The sequence below is a fragment of the Orcinus orca genome, chromosome 6 (assembly GCF_937001465.1).
Source record: "Orcinus orca chromosome 6, mOrcOrc1.1, whole genome shotgun sequence".
NCBI lineage: Eukaryota > Metazoa > Chordata > Mammalia > Artiodactyla > Delphinidae > Orcinus > Orcinus orca.
Window position 1 is genome coordinate 113096327 of NC_064564.1, and position 17488 is coordinate 113113814.

General features: G+C 57.4%; 1 protein-coding gene across 3 annotated transcripts; it reads right to left on the bottom strand.

Moving 5' to 3' along the window:
- Positions 1–750: 750 nt before the first annotated feature.
- On the bottom strand, positions 751–12798 carry PTGES2 (prostaglandin E synthase 2). 3 transcript variants are annotated; one of them, XM_033427120.2, is made up of 7 exons: positions 11663–12787; positions 10279–10476; positions 9547–9605; positions 9026–9175; positions 8558–8758; positions 8103–8220; positions 751–1019 (listed from the first exon to the last, which is right to left on the bottom strand). In XM_033427120.2, the coding sequence occupies exons 1-7, from the start codon at positions 11930–11932 to the stop codon at positions 984–986; spliced, it is 1032 nt and encodes a 343-aa protein (XP_033283011.1). In that variant the 5' UTR covers positions 11933–12787; the 3' UTR covers positions 751–983. The 3 variants fall into 3 exon arrangements, with proteins under 3 accessions (XP_033283011.1, XP_004269215.1, XP_049567509.1); XM_004269167.4 differs by lacking the exon at positions 751–1019 and adding an exon at positions 3870–7636 and having other exon boundaries at positions 11663–12790; XM_049711552.1 differs by lacking the exons at positions 751–1019; positions 8558–8758 and adding an exon at positions 3870–7636 and having other exon boundaries at positions 11663–12798.
- Positions 12799–17488: the final 4690 nt, after the last annotated feature.

Consider the following 17488-nt stretch of genomic DNA (forward strand, 5'->3'; position numbering starts at 1 on the left):
ATGTGTCACCAAGCCAACCTCCCTCCTTTGTTCCTTCATCCCTCCTTCCAGTCTTTAATTAAATGTCACTTTCTTACAGAGGCTGTCGCTGGCCACCCTGCTTCCTATGGCAGCCCTGTTCCACGCCGTTTGTTCTTCTCCCTTGCACTTCTCCCCGCTAACTAGAGGGTGGGAGTACCGGCTGGCTTTCTCACTGCTGCTCCCAGTAGGTGCCCGGCACCCACTACATGCTTAACGAATAGTTACTAATCGGATAAAACCCATCCACATGTTCTATGGTGTGGGAAGCAGAACTATACCCCCTCCCAAAGACAGCCACGTCGTAACCCCCACCACCTGTGAATTAGGTGGCATGGCGAAGGCTAATTAAGGTCACGGATGGAATTAAGGTTGCTAATCAGCTGACCTTAAAATAGGGAGAGTAGCCTGGATTATCCAGGGGGATCCAATGGAGTCACAAGATCCTGCCACGTGGGAGACAGAGGCAGGGAGAGGCGGGGAGGCGGGCGAGGACTCAGCCCGAGGTCGCTGGCTTTGAAGATGGAGGAAGGAGGCCCGAGTCAAGGAATGCTGCGGCTTCTAGAAACTGGAAAAGGCAAGGACCAAGTCCTGGAGAGCCTGCGGAAGGAACGCTCCCCTGCTGACAACCCTGATTTTAGCCCAGCGAGACGCATTTCAGACCTCCGTCCTACCTCCAGACGAGCCTGGGAGGGCTGCTGGAAAGTTGAAATGAGACAGGAAACGGAAATGGCTGGTCCTTAATAAAGAGTTTTATCTCGCAGCTCCCCTGCCCCATCCTGGATTCCAAACTCACAGAGTGATTTCCCCTAAATGCTTTTCATTCCAGTCCCCCCTCCCTCCTTCCCGGGGTGAGGAGGCCTGGGATTTCTGGCATGGGATGGGGGTGGGGGCAGCTCCCACCGTGGGATCTGGCCCATCCTCTTCGTGCTTCCTTTCTGAAGCCAGACCTTCTCATCTCTTAGTCATGGGAGCGCCATCGCTGCGCGCCAGCTGGGGCTCTGCAAACACAGGGCACAAGTGCTGCTGCCGCCATGTCCCCATTTTACAGAGGCAGAAACTAAGACTCCAGGAGGGGAAAGGACTCGCCCAAGGCCTCACGGTGAGCAGGTGACGCGGCCTCGAAGGCAGGTCAGAGGACCCCACTCCCGCTGCATGCTTGGGGGGTGAAGATGCCATGGGCTCTGTTGGGGCCCCTGCCCCCAGAGCAGGCCCAGCGGCCTGGAACCACGCCACGACCCACCTGCAGGGACCTTCACTGAGGGGCAGGTGCTCCTTGCCTCACCTCAGGTAGGTGACACCTGGCGTCTGGCTGCTCTCCTGGCCAGGAGGCCACAGAGAGCCGGAGAAAAGTGGGGCAGGCCTGTGCTTGAATCCTGGCACCTGGCGGCGTGATCCTGGGCAAATCTCATGCCTCTCTGAGCCTCAGTTTCCTCACGAGCAAGATGGGCACAATATTTGCCTTACAGCTCAGAGCTGGAAGGGACTCCTCCGGTTCATACAAAGGGCAAATGTTGGGAATTCCCTGGCGGTCCAGTGGTTAGGACTTCTCACTCTCAATGCTGAGGGCCCGGGTTCGATCCCTGTTCAGGGAACTAAGATCCCACAAGCCATAGCGTCCCCCCACCCCCCAGAAAAGGGCACATGTTGAGCCGGGATTCAAACCACTTTTGCTGACTCTGAAGCCCTGTTCTCAACCTCAGCTCTGGCCACGCTGTCCCCAGTCCGCATCTCGCTGGTCTGGGCAGGTTGGAATGTAGGGGAAGGGTGAGAAGAGGAACAGCCTGCCTGCCAGGCCCCTCTGCCCAGGCGTGGACCTTGGTCCCTGCCCTCCAGGGCCAAGAAGCAAGAGCAGACCAGCGAGTCCCAGTTATAGTGGCTGGAGAGGCTGGCCAGTGCTGGGTGGGAAGGCCAGCAGGAGGGGAGTGATGCAGGAGTGCAGGAAGGAAACAAGAAGGCCAGAGGCCCACCCCAGCCCCCAGGGGCCAGGCAAGCCTAAGGCCTCTCCTGCTGTCAGCGTCCCATAACACAGAGGTTGGCGGGGGAGCGGCACAAAGGAACAGTCTCTTCGGGCCATTTGCCATCTCCGCTCAGCACGGTCCCTGTGGCTGAGGACCAAACATTATCTCCCCACGGCAGCTGTGAAAGCCCCATGAGCTGGCTCCACCCACGCCTGCCAGGGTTGGGGGTCCCCTGCTGCACCAAAGAGCCCAGCCCCTGCCCCTCATTTTAGGGAGGAGGAAACTGACACAGGGCAAGGGACTTGCCCCCAGGTCACCTGGCTCCCTGTAGCCGCTTCTCTTCCCTGACTACACTGGTCTGTACCATTTGTATTAGTGTCCTACGGCTGCTGCTACAAATCGTCACAAACGTGGCATCTTAAAACAACACAAAAGCAGGACTTCCCTGGTAGTCCAGTGGTTAAGACTCCGTGCTTCCATTGCAGGGGACACAGGTTAGATCCCTGGTCAGGGAACTAAGATCCCGCATGCTGCGTGGCACAGCGAAACACACACAGACACACACACACACACACACACACACACAGAGACACACACACAGACACACACACATTTATTCCTTTACAGTTCTAGAGGCCAGAAATCCAAAATCAATCTCACCTGAGCCGAAATCAGGGCGTCCCACAGGGCTGGTTCCTTCCAGAAGCTCTCAAGGAGAATTCATTTCCTTGCCTCTTCTGGCTTCTGGAGGCTGGCTGCTTTCCTTGGCTCTCGACCTCTTCCTGGCGTCATTCCAACCTCTCACTTCTGTTCTCACATCTCCTCTTCTTTAGTCAAACCTCCCTCAGCCTCCCTCTTATAAAGGGACTGTGATTACATTTAGGGCTCATCTGGATAATCCAGGAAAATCTCTCCATCTCAAAATCATTAATTTAATCACACCTACAGAGTGTCTTTACCACATAAGGTAACGTTCCCAGGTTCCAGGGATTAGGACCTGGATATATTTGGGGGCCATTATTCAGCCCACACCACACCATCCCCCCACTACCACGTCTGTTCCCCATTAGACACTTCTGCCCGTCCACATCCTTCCCATTGGACTGGTTAAAAAAATTAGGGAAGAGTCATCCAGTGGAGCATGGCATACTGTGGAACAGTCATTAGAAATGGTGAGGGAGAACAGTCACTGATCTGGAATGTGATTCAGGAGCTACTGTGTGATCTGAATTTTTATTTCAAAAAATATGTATCTAGAGAGAGAGAGAAGTAATGTGACATTGTGATTAAGATCATCGACTCTGGAGCCAGGAGATCTGGGTTCAAATCCTGCCTGTGCCATTTACTGTGTGACACCAGGCAATTCACTTAACCTTTCTGATGCCTCAGCTTCCTCATCTGTAAAATGGGAATATTTGTACTTACCTCATAGGGATGTTGAAAGGATTAAATGAGGTAATATGCATAAAGTGCTTAAAATGGTGCTTGCCACAAAATAGGCCCCATTTAACTGTTAGATATAAATATTGCACATAAAATATAAATTATATATATAAATATAAAATATTTTGTGTGTGTATATATATATATATATATATACACACACATACACACTATATGCAGATACATAAAAAATAACTAGAAGGCTATTCTCCAAAAAAAAAATTTTTTTTTTTTTGGCTACGCCGCGCAGCTTGTGGGATCTTAGTTCCCCGACCAGGGATCGAACCTGTGCTCCCTGCATTGAGAGCGTGGAGTCTTAACCACTGGACTGCCAGGGAAGTCTCAAAGCTTTTTAAATTTTTAAATCTCAGTGATGGGTCTGTGAATAACTGGTATCTTTTTGCTTATCCACAAGCTCTATTTATGCACAATGAACAATTACTTGCATAATCAAAATGAAAATTTTAAATTTAATAATCTAACAAAAATAGTGAACCAGAATCCTAATCCTTAAAGCCCCTGCTGTGGCTTGCTCTCCTGAGGGAGCCCTCCCTGACTCCCAGGGAGGAGGGATCTCGCCATTCTCACGGCTCTCTTCCCTTCTTACTTCCTGGAGCACTTGGCCGTGAACTCCAGGAGCCCAGCAGGAAACAGCAGGGAGTGCGTTCTGAGAAGAGACAGCAGACCCCACCGGCTGCAGAAAAACACCCCTCACACATCAACAATGCACATCAACTTTGTGCAACCTTCCCATCCCTGATTTCAACAACCCCATGAAGGGTAACTGACCTCCGAGAGCTTGCCCACGGATGGGCAAGGATGGGGCTTGCCCAAGGTCACAGCAAACAATTGCACAGTTCCCACTTCAGGCCTTCTGCTGCTACCAATGCCCACAGGCACAAGCCATAACCTAAGCATTACCAAGATGGAGCAAGGGTTCCTAGCTTGCGGCCTTTTCCCCTGAAAGGTGTGACTTTTCCTACCTACCCATCTTCAGCACTTTGCATGCTAAACCCATTTTACAGATGGGCAAATAGAGTCCCTGGAAAATGAAGATGGCCCAAAGGTGCAATCCCAGAATTTGCCACAAGGTGGCAGCACCAGATCTTGTGGCCATCCCCGACAGGGCTTTTGCATCTTCTACCGCCCTCTGCTGGTTATGGGAAAAGGTAACTGAGGCAAGGTTGTCACCTGGGCGCGGGGGGGTGGGGGTGGGGGGGGAATACTCCATGAGAGAAGCAGGACTCAGTGCCCCGTGGTGGCCTTGCATTGACTGGCCATTCTCCAGCCCGTCACAGGGAATGGGTCTAGTTAGCACAGTCCTTTTCATCAAGGTGACTTTTCATCAAGGTGACCATTTAGTGGAGGTGGGTGAGGAGGGTGTGGGCAGGCTCCTCTCTGCCTGCTGCAGCCCCAGGGATAAAGCCCCAGTCAGGAGTGAGGCCCCTATCCCCGGCATGGCTCTGCCATCAACTATATCCTCCTCTGAGAAATGCAAAGACAGAAGAAAACATCTCTGTGAAAACAAGGAGAGGGGTGGTGAAGAGTAGCTGGGGTCTGGCCTGCCCCTGGCACCTCCTTAGCCAGACCAGGCCTCAAGAGGAAGACATGATCACTGGATTTAGCAGGGAGCAGAAAGGGCAGGAAGCACAGGGTGGGGCTATGGGACATGAGACTCTCCCCAGGCCACGGTGCCATGGACTGAAGGTGGACGCCTCATCCCAAGCAGGTAACATCAAATGCTCCCTTTGGGGAATTTGGGATTGAGACAGAGAAAGGCGAGTCGGCCTCCTTGAGCAGCTGGAAAAGCACCAAGTAACCCTGGGGGGTGACAAGGAAAAGGCTGTCTGTGAAGAGCAGGCAAAGTGGGGAGGGGGGCAGGGATGCAGCCCCGAGGTGCTCCTGGCCTAGTTCCTGCCCCGCTGAGGGAGGCTCTGGGGTCCACAGGCCAACGCAGGTCCTTGGAGCCAAGGCGCCTTGGGACTTAAAGGCCGATCAATGAAGGGGGAACTGCATCCTGGACACAGCGGTGACTCGGGAGACCTCAACACCTGTGGGCCCCACGGAGGCAGCTTCCACGGCTCCTCAACCCAGACTGGTGTGGCCTCAGGCCTCAGCTTCTCTCCTTCCTCCCAGAGGAAGGAGCACTCTGCAGCCATGAAGACCCAGCCAGTGTGACACGGTGACAAGGACAGATGCTCGCCATGGGAACAAAAACAAGCAGGTGGCAGACAGCCCTGCAGAAGCTGAGGCCACTGCTCCCAAAATGACACTGTCTGCCTCCAGAGTGCTTGTCGCTTCTACCTTATTTGAATGTTTGCTAATACAAAAACCATGAATTTTTTTTTTTTTTTTTTGGGCACGCCATGCAACTTGTGAGATCTTAGTTCCCCGACCAGGAATTGAACCCGTGCCCCCTGCATTAGGAGCATGGAGTCTTAACCACTGGACTGCCAGGGAAGTCCCCAAAGACCATGAATTGTTTTTATGTTTTAAAAAAATTAACAGGGCTTCCCTGGTGGCACAGTGGTTAAGAATCCGCCTGCCAATGCCGGGGACACGGGTTTGAGCCCTGGTCTGGGAAGATCCCACATGCCACGCACGGAACAACTAAGCCCGTGCACCACAACTACTGAGCCTGCGCTCTAGAGCCCGCAAGCCACAACTACTGAGCCCGCGTGCCACAACTACTGAACCCCGTGGGCCTAGAGTCCATGCTCTGCAACAAGAGAAGCCACCGCAATGAGAAGCCTGTGCATCACAACGAAGAGTGGTCCCTGCTTGCCACAACTAGAGAGAAGCCCGTGCACAGCAACGAAGACCCAACGCAGCCAAAAACAAATAGATAAAATAATTTTTTTAAAAAAAAATTAACAAAGAAAAAATTTAAACTCTCCTGAGAGGGTTGCCCAGTCACTGCACAGTAGGGAGGGCCCAGGAGGTAGAATTCAGCTCACTGGCTGCCTGTCGGGCCTCTGCAGGGCCACGTCAGCAGACCAGTGTGCCCCTCATCTGCTGAAACCAGGGGAACAGGGACCCCACAGCCCTGCCTCATTCCCAGAACCGCTTCTCTCTATAGCCCCCTGTTCCAGCGTCCCCCCCACCCCCCCACCACTGTGAAATGCCAGGCCTGGGATTTGAAGCCCTGGGTGGCTCTGTGCTGCCAGAGGGGCCCCTGGAAGGCACTGTGTCCTCTGCACCCTCGTCTCCTGGTCTCCAGAGCAAGACTGGAACAACCCTGGCCCCTGCTGCACCAGGCACCCTTCTGCACACGTGACCTGTATCCTGTCATCAAGCCCTCACAACTTCCCCTTGAGGTGGGGACCACCATTGTGCCCATCTGACAGATGAGGAGACTCGGGCCGAGAGGGGTGCCCCTGCCCAGAGCCCCACGGTCAGTGGGGAGCAGAACTGGACCTGCACCCTGGGCCATCTCTGCACCTCCCTGCTGCACATCCCATGGCCGTGTCCCAGGGGTTATGGGACACAAAGCCCACTGAGCCTTTCACCCAGGCCTGACACTTAGTAAGCACTGGACAAACCGTATTTACCGGCTGCGGACCTCCACTATGGTGCCGCCACGCGGGGAGCAGCAAACCTTTTCTTTATTGTGAACATGACACACAGTCCTGGGGACACCTGGGAAGAGCAGGAACCAGGGGGAGCCAGGGATGGGGCCTCCCCAAACCGGACGGTCCCTACTTCCCTTGCCCAGGGCAGGAGCCCAACCTGATTCCCACCCACGGGGTGTAAACACGGCAGCCTTGAGAGCCCCAGAGAAGGCTAAAGAGCAGGGAGGCCCAGGAGGGGGTCCAGCTGGTGAGGGAGGTAGCCTTCCATGCCCCAGGGGGCGGGGGTACATTTGTGAATGGAAACTGAGCCTGGGCTTTGTCCCCCAGCGCCCCAGGGCTCCAGCAGACGTCCAGTGTTAGAAGCGAGGGGGCAGTTAGGGTGGGTGGGCAAGAGGTCGAATGATCCTGTCCCCTGCTGCACTGTATCACAGCATCAGCAGGTGCTGGCCCAGCGGCCCTGGTCCCCCACAGCCGGTGTCTTCCACTGTTCCCTCCCTCCTCCTGGCAGGGATGCTCAGTTCACTGGGGGGCCTCAGCGATGGCCTTCTCCACCCGCAGGTACCAGGGCTGGATTTGAGTGTGACGCATCAGGTCGTCGAAGGCCTCCAGACCCTCCATCACACGCAGCACACCGTACACTGCCTGGGGGAGGGGGGCGGGTACAGAGGGGGTGTCCATGCCTGCCCCGCCCTCTGCCCGGTGTGTGCCCTGGGCCCATCACCTCCCCTTTCTGGGAGCCCCGTGACCCACTGACGGGCCAATTTTGCACGCAGGGCTTTGAATGAAGCGTGTGGGTTGGCTGTAGGATTCGGGAAGAGCGGACCCCACCACTCGCTCCAAGACCAGAGCCTTGCAATCAATATATTCTACCCTGGCTGTAGGACTGCTTCAAGGATTGGCATTGAAGTCAGGCCAACAAGACACTGTCCCAGGAACCTTGCTGGGCAGAAGCCTGGAGCACTGGTTTTCCTTAAGCCCTTGACAACCAGTGGAGGCAGATGCCTCTGGGATGGAGGAGCTGTGAGACGTAGGTATTGCCTGCCTGGGCCTCCCCAACCCCAAGGACAGACCCTTTGGTCTGTGCACCCTCTGACACCACCACACTCACCAGATCAGCCAGGTTCGGCCTCTGGCCCCCCATGAAGGGCCGGTCTTTGCCCACAGCTGCCACCCACTTGTTGGCAGCCTCGTAGAGATCCTCACGCACGTCGTCCTGGAGGCGGTGCCTGGGTAGGAATGGGGGAGGTCCATCAGGGGAACTCCGAAACCTGGCCCAGGTGGGGGGAGCGAGAAGGCCCGGGGGCCAAGGCTACTTCGGGGGATGGAGCGGGACAAGAGACCCAACCATGGAGAGGGAAACAGAGGAAGGTACAAGGCAGAGACCCAGCTCTGGACTCCCAGGCCAGCCCTGCTTGCCCTGGGCTGGGGGAGGCAATCAGGGGTTCTGGGTTTGAGTTTCAGCTTGGCTAACGCTGGGGACTTGGGGAGGGCAGGCCCCCAGGTGCACGCGCGCATGAGCGTACACACACACACGAGCGCACACACACATGTGTGCACCGTCACCTGCTCTTGAGCCGCTTGCTGATGAGGTACATGGCAGCTGCGCCCATGTACTTGGCCATGGCGCCCTCCACGGTCCCGAAATTGCCCTCCTTGACAATGTAGTCAAAGGAGGCCAAGGCTTCGGTCGGCGTGCGGTACACATTGGGGGAGATGAGGTGCACCAGCCAGTCGTCTGCCCACTGCCGCCACTTCATCTCCTCCCTGCGGGCAAGGGGGGACAGAAGGTGGGCCAGGTGGGCTCCCTGAGCCAGGGCCTGGGAGCTGAGGGAGCAGACGCACTATCTCGACAGCCCAGCGTACAGACGGAAGCAGGAGGTCCGCAGGAGAGTCAGTCACGCCTGTGGCTCAGCCCCAGCCCTCGTGGTCTCCCATGCTGCTCCTGGCTCACAGCATCTCGCGCAGCCTGGTCCCCTCTGGGGAAGACCAGCCCCTCCCCACACCCCCAGGGCCGGCCCTGGCCCCACTCACGTCCTGGCCTCCTTCCCACCATACATCCGCTGGGCCTCCTTTTCATCCAGCATGAGCCAGTACTTGTTGCAGAATTCGGTCACCTCCTTGCCCTGGTCGTTCACAGTTTTCATGGGTGGGTAGTAGGTGATGATGTCTTCCAGGCGCTGCCTTTGGGAGATATCCAGAGCCTCACCCTGACTCCCTCTTCCTCCAGGAGACTCAGCCCTCACCTCCTCGGGATGAATATCTACCCCAGCCTGATGCAGCCCCAGGACTGACCCACAAAAGCTTTCCCACCCTCCTGTGGGTGACACAGGAGGTCCTGCAGCAAGAGGGACTTGGGGCAGATACCAGAAGCACTTCCCCAACAGAGGGAGATGCACGGAAGAAGGGGGAGTCTCAGAGTGATGCCCGTGGCCCATCCTGGAAATCTAAGCAGCAGCTCCACCCCACTCCCATGCAGGAACCTAGGGGAGGCCTCCCTGAGATAGGAGACAGGATGAGATGCAGCGCCAGCCTGGGCCTCAGGGGCTCCTTACCCCGACACCAAGTAGGTCTTGAGGGCACTGATGATGACAGAGGAGTCGTTCAGTTGTTGCTGGAGAAGAGGATGGTTTAGATCAAGACTGTGGGGGGCGGGGGGTACTGGCTGACTGGCCACTGGCAGGATCACCAGGGGCTCTTAATCCTGACACCCAAGCACTCTGCAGAAGCTGGTCAGGTGGAACCTGGGCATTGTTTGTCTGTCCCTGGAGGTTCACCCCTAAAATCGATGCCCACTGAGCTTTCCCTTCCCCCAGGACCCACTCCCCGCCCTCAGGGAAGCCTGTCCCGAGTCAGGGAGACCCAAATGTGGCTAATGGGGAGGAGAATGTGGGGAGGACCCAGGATCTGAGCCCCGCCCACTCACCCGCTTGGCCTCCTGGGCACTGAGGGGCCGGGAAGACTCAGAAGCTACGTACTAGGAGCCAAGCCCTACACCCTGGAGAGTATGGTTCTCCGTTGATTAACGAAGCAAACCCAGAGGGGCTAAGTGACTGGCCCCAAGTCACACAGCCAGTGAGTGACAGAGCCCCACCTTGAACCCAGTCCACCCTGACCTCAGAAGCCACGTTGTTAAGCTCTGTGGTCCTCTGTCTCCCTTAGACTCACGGGTTCATAAGCCCCGGCCGAGGCTCGGAGAGCCCAAGTTCCTTCCAGGGCTGCAGAGCAGGGCCCAACTCAGGACAAGCCTGGACAACGGGGCGGGGAGGGAGCTCCCCAAGGCTCACCAAGCTGTCTCCTTCCTGGGCCAACAGGATGGGCACCTTCCTGTAGGAGGAGAACTTGATCTCGGCCCTGCGCACAGGGTTCACCTCCACCACCTGGTAGGGCAGGGCGTGGAAGTCTAGGAAGGCGCGGACCTTGCTGCAGAAGGGACACGTTTTGTACTGGTACAGAGTCAGCTGCAGGCGGCTGGACAGGGAGAGCTGGATGAGGAGCAGAGGAGGGCGCTTCTGAGGCCTGGTGCCCAGGCCCCGCCCCCAGGTCCAGGCCCCACCCCCAAGCAAAAGTTTCCCAGGAGAGTTTTCTAGGATGACCTGAGAACTTCAGGAGAAATGGGGGATGGGTGACAGGGAGAAAGGGAGGTGAAGGGAGGTGGGCAGCAGGCTCCTGCAGTGGACAGCCAAGCGCCCATCCAGTGGGCTCCCCAGGTAGAAAGTCTGTTCTGTGTAGGAGGAATTTTCTCATCTCTGTCCAACGCTAGACAGACATCTCTCCTCTCCTTCCTGTCCCAAGGGAACTTCAGACACCGCCAGGTGTGCCCCCCCAGATGCAACTGTTTCAACTTGGGAGTGCCCACCCCGACCCCTTCAAGGGGTGTGGAGGCAGAGCCCAGCGTTTCCGAGAGGGGTCTACCTCAAATCTACAAGCGGGGAGCGTTATATCTGGGCCACTGGCCTGCATAGAGCAGGAGCACCTCACGAGAGCTTACAGCATATTCATGTTTGAAAGCCACAGCTGCAGTACCGCCCCCCCATTGTTCAGAGATGAGAGACTGAGGCTGGGCCATGGAGGTGGGCGGGCAGGCAGACACGGAATTCCACTCCCCATCTACCGTTCCTGTTCCCATGGGTTCAGGAAAGGGGCGCCTGTGGGGGTGTGTGTGTGTGTGGGGTGCTGGTGCTGTGTACAAAGCATCGCAAGGGCAGCTGGGCCACCACCCGGCTTGGGGGACATACCCTTGTTCCTCCGTGTCTCAGGGCCTGGAGTCTAAGGGTCATCAGTTCCGTAAAAATACTAATAACAGTACTAATAAATACACAAGCTCGGGATTTGGAGACAGTGGCAGGAACACGATAAAATGTTTGTAAAGCCATCCACTGTACAAGAGGCTTTCCCTTTTCAGTGATCTCCAAATCTTTCCATCAAAAAGTCTTAAAACACGTTAGAAAAACGACTTTGAAACAACGAGAATTCTAGTCAGCAGGCATCAGTAGCGCCCCATTTCACAGATGAGGACGCTGAGGGCTCGAGGGCTTAAAACCAAGTCACTGGTCCAAGGTTAAGAGCGGACGGAGGAGGCGATTCCTGACACCGCCGGTTCCCAGAAGTCCCGAAGTTCGGCGCTGACCCGAACGCCCCTACCCAAGGCTTGGTCCGACCCGGGCTTACCTGCGCGGCTGAGAGGTCGGCACGGACGTTCTGGGCGCGCAGGTGCCACCGTGCAGTGTGGTACAGCCCCAGGGCTCCTCCCAGGGCCAGCGCCGCCGCCCCCAGGAGCCGTGGGGCCCCCTTGCGGGTGGTGGCGGCGGGGCCCGGGCCTCCCGCCGCCCCGGTTAAGCCGGCCCGGCTCTGCGCGGGAAGTCCCAGCGCGGGACGACCGCCCAGCCTCCAGGTCAGAGCGAGCCCGCCGGGCCACAGCGCCCGCACAGCGTGGGCCATGTTTGCTCCGCCGGCGCAGCGGGAGGGCGCGAGAAACAAAGATGGCCCGGGCTCAGGCTCCTCTTAAAGGAGCAGGTCTCCGGCGCCCTGCAGGTTGCCGGAGTGACAGTGATGCCAAGTGGGGAGGGCCAGCTCTCGTGGGACTGGGCGTGAGTCCTCGGAGCCCAGTTCCACACATCCGTCAGAGCCGAAGAAACACACCTAGGGATGTCTGCTAAATGCCCCGGCTTCTAAAGTGTAGATGTAACTGGTCTCGGTGGTGACCCGGAGACGAACGCAGGAACTCGGCCACGTAGCTCGCCATGTGGCCGTCAGCGTCATCCGTATTACGCACCCAATCGAAAGAGAGTGAACCCTTCAGACTATCAGGGAAAGCGTCACGGCGTCGGGTCCAGGAGAGTCGCAGAAACCGCCCAGCCCGACCCACAATAGGTGGGAATCCTCGAATCGGGCTTTTTCTGCCCTCCCGCACCGCTGCACCGTTTCTTCTGTGGCCCGAACCATAAAATTTTCCATACACACAGGGGGCCTTAGAAACCACGTGTCTCATATTTATTTCGCCCACCCGAAGGCGCCGAGTCGCCGACCCGCAGGTGCCCAGCGGCAGGATAGGGCGGAGTGGGGATTCCAAGCCCTCCCGCCCCTCTGTCGGACTCCTTGGCCCAAACTGAGGGCCCCAGGCTCAACTACCTAGGCTTCTCGGCGGGCAGCCCCGGGATGGCCCCTCCCGGCGGCCGGGAGATGGGTGGGGCTCGAGGAGTAGATGGGGATCTGAAGGCTGGACAGATTGTGGGCGGGGCGATGCGGAGTCTGAAGGCCAGGCGGGCACAAATCTCCGCTCCCGGGATGAGTCGCAAGAGCTGGGCTGCGACAGGGACCAGGCTCTGAGTGGGGCGGGACGTGGGGCGGAGTCTCACAGCGGGTGGGGGCGGGGCCCGGGCGCGTTCAGTTGTGGCATTCAGCCCAGCTGGTCCCGAGTTCCACCCATCACCTCCACCTTCCGCCCTGTGCCGGCTTTCTGTGCTACAATCGCTGTGTCCCGTCTTCGCGCTGCCCTTGCGGCGCCCGAGCCCACAATGTCGGGCCCCAACGGGGACCTGGGCATGCCGGTGGAGGCGGGCGCGGAAGGCGAGGACGACGGCTTCGAGGAAGCAGGTGACCCAGGGGGGCTGCTGAAACGACTTTGCTTTCTCTGGGGTGTCCTCCTGGGAAGGGGAATCGGGGCCGGGATAGGGACCGGGAAGGAACCGCAGAGCCCTCCCATCCCCCCGTCCCAGGGTGGTTCCGGAGCAGCAAGCGCCCTCCGGGGGTTTGGGACGAGCACCTGCGAGCGGGTCGCTGGAAACCGCAGCCTTCGAGAACTGTGGGCGACAGGCCCCGTTTTACAGATGGGGAAACTGAGGCCGCTTCAGGTCACTCGCCCTTTGGGATTGGGATTTGCTCCAGACACTTCTTTCAGCCCATGTGGAGACGGAGACTCCTAAGGGGCCGGGGCCGGGAGTGGACCGTCTTGGCTTGGCAGGAGGGGCTGTCTGGGTGGGCGTGCCGCCCTGCTGAGTCAGCAACCCCAGGCACCTTTGCTGGTGTGGCCTGGAGCCCTGGCGAATGTGACTTGCTTACAAAGCGGCCTGTTGCCTACACAGCACTGCAGGGGGTGGGGGTAGGGGGGGAAGGAGAGAGAACCATCAGCTCCCTTCTCCCCTTCTGCAGCCTCAGTTTCCCCATCTGTAAAATAACAATAATGGTTAGTGTTTCCTGCAATGAGATCTGTCAGAATTAAATGGGGAAATGAATGGGGAGAGTCTGGAGGCTAGTGAGGCTGGGGTGTTTTAGAGACCCCTATTTTTTGCCCACCTGGCAGCTTGCTCCATCTTTGCCAAATACAGGAAGGAAACCCAGTAACCCAATCCTCCACCAAAATACTTGGCAAATTCTCACTTTGTCTTCCTGGCCAAGATTGGGCAGGACGTAAGGGCAGGCCCACGTGTCTTGGCCTGCCAGCCGATGCTCACTGCGCTGGGTCCCTATACAGCCTCTTCTTTAGTTCTCTCCAGGCAGGAACCTTCTGTCTGTGGCTGAGCTGGATGGATCCCTAGGCCCAAGTCTGAGCAAACCCTAGGGGTAGCTGTGCTGTTCCCTGTTGCTATGGGACATCTGGGGACAGGTGGCCAAGACCCAGGGTTCTCACACGGGAGAGAGGACAGAGCCTCTGTCCAGGCATAGCCCAGATCGTGCCAGCCCAGGAGCCCCATTCTAGGCTGTAGCTTCTGTGACCTCCCATTGGTATGTGACCCGACTAGCCAGTCTCTTGGGCACATGTCACTCTGAGTCCGTGACCTCACCCTCCTTGTTTTCCTTCACCCTCTCTTATGCGGCCCTGCCTCTTTTTTTTTTTTTTTTAATAAATGTATTTATTTATTTATTTTTGCTGCATGTGGGTTTTCTCTAGTTGTGGCAAGCAGGGGTTACTCTTCCTTGTGGTGCACAGGCTACTCATTGCAGTGGCTTCTCTTGTTGCAGATCATGGGCTCTAGGTGCGCAGGCTTCAGTAGTTGTGGCTCGCGGGCTTCAGTAGTTGTGGCTCGCAGGCTCTAGACCACAGGCTCAGTAGTTGTGGCACATGGGCTTAGTTGCTCCGCAGCATGTGGGATCTTCCCGGACCAGGGCTCGAACCCGTGTCCCCTGCATTGGCAGGCAGATTCTTAACCACTGCGCCACCAGGGAAGCCCCAGCCCTGCCTCTTAAGAATTGGGTTCTTCTGCATGGCCTGGGTCCTTCCATGGGAGTCAGGCCACTGCAGTCCCTGGGGAGCTTCTCCTCTGGGGCCCGTGGAGGGGGAGAGCACCTGCCAGAACAGATTCAGAGCAGCCACCGTTCTCCTGGCTTCTTGCCACAGAGAGCCACGTGTGGATGGTTTTTAAGTTCCTGCCGTTGCTAAAGAGACCCAGAGCAGGACTTGGAAGTTCCAGCCCTGGCTTCTCCCAAGAGGGGCCTGGCCCCAAGACTCCTGTGTGGCTTGTTGCGGCCTGTGGCTTGTTGTGGCCTCACTCAGGACGTCTGCAGCTCCTAGAGAGACAGCGGGGAAAGCCGGCAGGGGTGGCCTGTAAGACCAGCCCAGGGGCCACAGTGGAAACAAAGAGGGGGGCCAAGGGGAGTCAAACAAGCACCTGGGGTGCCCCACATGGCGCCACGAGTGCAGTGCAGAACTTTCTGAAGCCCTGGAGTCCAGGAACTGCTCCCAGCTCTGGGCAGTGTGAACCTGCAAGTGTCTTCCTTGGCCGGGGGCGCAGGCCCAGTGGGAGGGGGCTGGGCAAGGAACGAGGTCTCCAGGGTCCTGTCCTTGGAGTCGGCCCAAGTCTAAACAGGAGGTCTACACCACGGTCCTCACCCAGCCCTCCCAGTACCTAGTTCTGCAGCTTGTGCGAGGTGGGTGTGTGTGTTGAGCTGACCCTTCCCTGAAGCCCAGCTGGACTCTGAAGAGGGTGGGCAGAGCTTTTCACCTTTATCCCCAGCCCACCCTGCAGGACCCTTTCCCTTCCTAAGGCAGACAGCTGCAAGCACCCTCGGCTGACCTCCTGCCGCCCAGCTCCACACAGCCCCAAACCCACCTCTTGTTGGCTGGGATTGGCCTGACCTCTGCTCCAGCCAAGGCCAGGACCATCCTTGGACCCCCACGAGGTATGGCTGGGACACGGCACACTGCTGAGACTCAAATCCCTGGACAGGCCTCGTCCCCTTCACTCCTCCCTCGGCTCCTGGACCAGGCCAATCTCCAGGGCTGGGCCAGGAGGGAAGGCAGAAGGCAGCCAGCTGAGGAAGGGGTGATGAGATGGCTGTCACCAGGTGTGTCAGCTGAGGCCAAGACCACACGGAGACAAGGACAGAGAGATAGACAAGGCCAGTGGGTCTGAGACAGGCCTGGAGCCAGCACAGAGAGAATGGGCCCTGCATGGGTGTGATCAGAAACTCAGAGGTGACGTCCTGTAGAGACCCCCCATGTGTGCACCAGCTGCATGGCCTCGCAGGATCCGCCTGCAGCTCTCTTTACAGACGGGGAGACTGATGGAGTGTGTGTGGGGGGGTGGACAGAGATTTGCAAGCACCCGGAGGCATCAGGACTCCAACAGGGGCCCCTGAGCTGGGCAGCTGGGCCGTCTCCCCTCCTGCACCTGGCCCTGGTTTTCACATGCTGCAGACCTGGCCCAAACACCCGTCCCCAATTCATACCAGGGGAGCATTGGCCACCCTGACTTTATTTTATTTTATTTTATTTTATTTTTATTTTACTATTTTATTTAATTTTAGTTTTGGCCACACTGAGCGGCTTGCCGCGATTTTACTTCCCGGACCAGGGATCGAACCTGGGCCCACAGCAGTGAAAGCGCCAAGTCTTAACCACTGGACCGCCAGGGAATTCCCTCACCCTGACTTTCTATTTTTTTTGAGATCGCTCAATGTGAACAGGTCTTCATATTTATTGCTCATCAACATCGATGGGAAATCTTAAAACACGGAAGAGAACAGGCCACTCCTCCTTCTATCTCATTCAGTTAGTGTTTTTCTTAGGACCCATTCCTTTTTGTTTTTCAGAGTAATCCTGACTTTTTTTTTTTTTTTTTTGGCTGTATTGGGTCTTCGTTGCTGTGCACGGGCTTTCTCTAGTTGCGGCGAGTAGGGGCTACTTTTCGTTGCCGTGCGCGGGTTTCTCTGCGGTGGCTTCTCTTGTTGCGGAGCACAGGCTCTAGGCGCGTGGGCTTCAGTAGTTGTGGCACGCGGGCTCAGTAGTTGTGGCTCACGGGCTCTAGAGCGCAGGCTCAGTAGTTGTGGCGCACAGGCTTAGTTGCTCCGCGGCATGTGGGATCTTCCCAGACCAGGGCTCGAACCCGTATCCCCTGCATTGGCAGGCAGATTCTTAACCACTGTGCCACCAGGGAAGTCCCAACCCTGACTTTTAGAATCTAGAATATTCCCTGCAGCGGCTCCTTGGTGATCCAGGGTACTGTCCCTCTCCTACTTAAAATTCTTTGAGCCTCCATCCATGAGTTTCCCCAACGTCTAGGAGTCACCACAGACTCGAGGGTACCTTTTAAGGTCAAAGAGAATAGCAGGGGTAGAGGCCCTGGGGCTGCGAGCACGGATGAAAGGGGTGGGGTGGGGGTGGCCACGGGTGCCTGCAGAGGGCCCGGCCTTCGGTGGCAACATCCCTGAAGAGGCTTTGCTCATCTCTACTTCCTGTGCTTTCATCACCCGGAAAGGCCGGCAGGTCAGGGCCTGAGAGGGCAGGGGTCCTGTGGGGGCCTCTCTGCCTCAGGATGTGTCCTACCCACCAGCTCAGGACCCCTCCAAAGCCCCTCCCCTCAGGGCTCGGCACCCCAGAGCCTAGGCTGGGGAAGCTGATTCCCAAGCAGCAGGCAGGCAGAGCCATTGAGGTCCCCGTCAGTCTCATGCGAGGCCAGCGGATCCTCAGTTCGGCCACAGATCAGGCATCCAGACAGCCTTGGCCCCCGTGGTAAGCTATCTGGGAGACATTGCCCAGGGCCTGGGACCCACCATTGC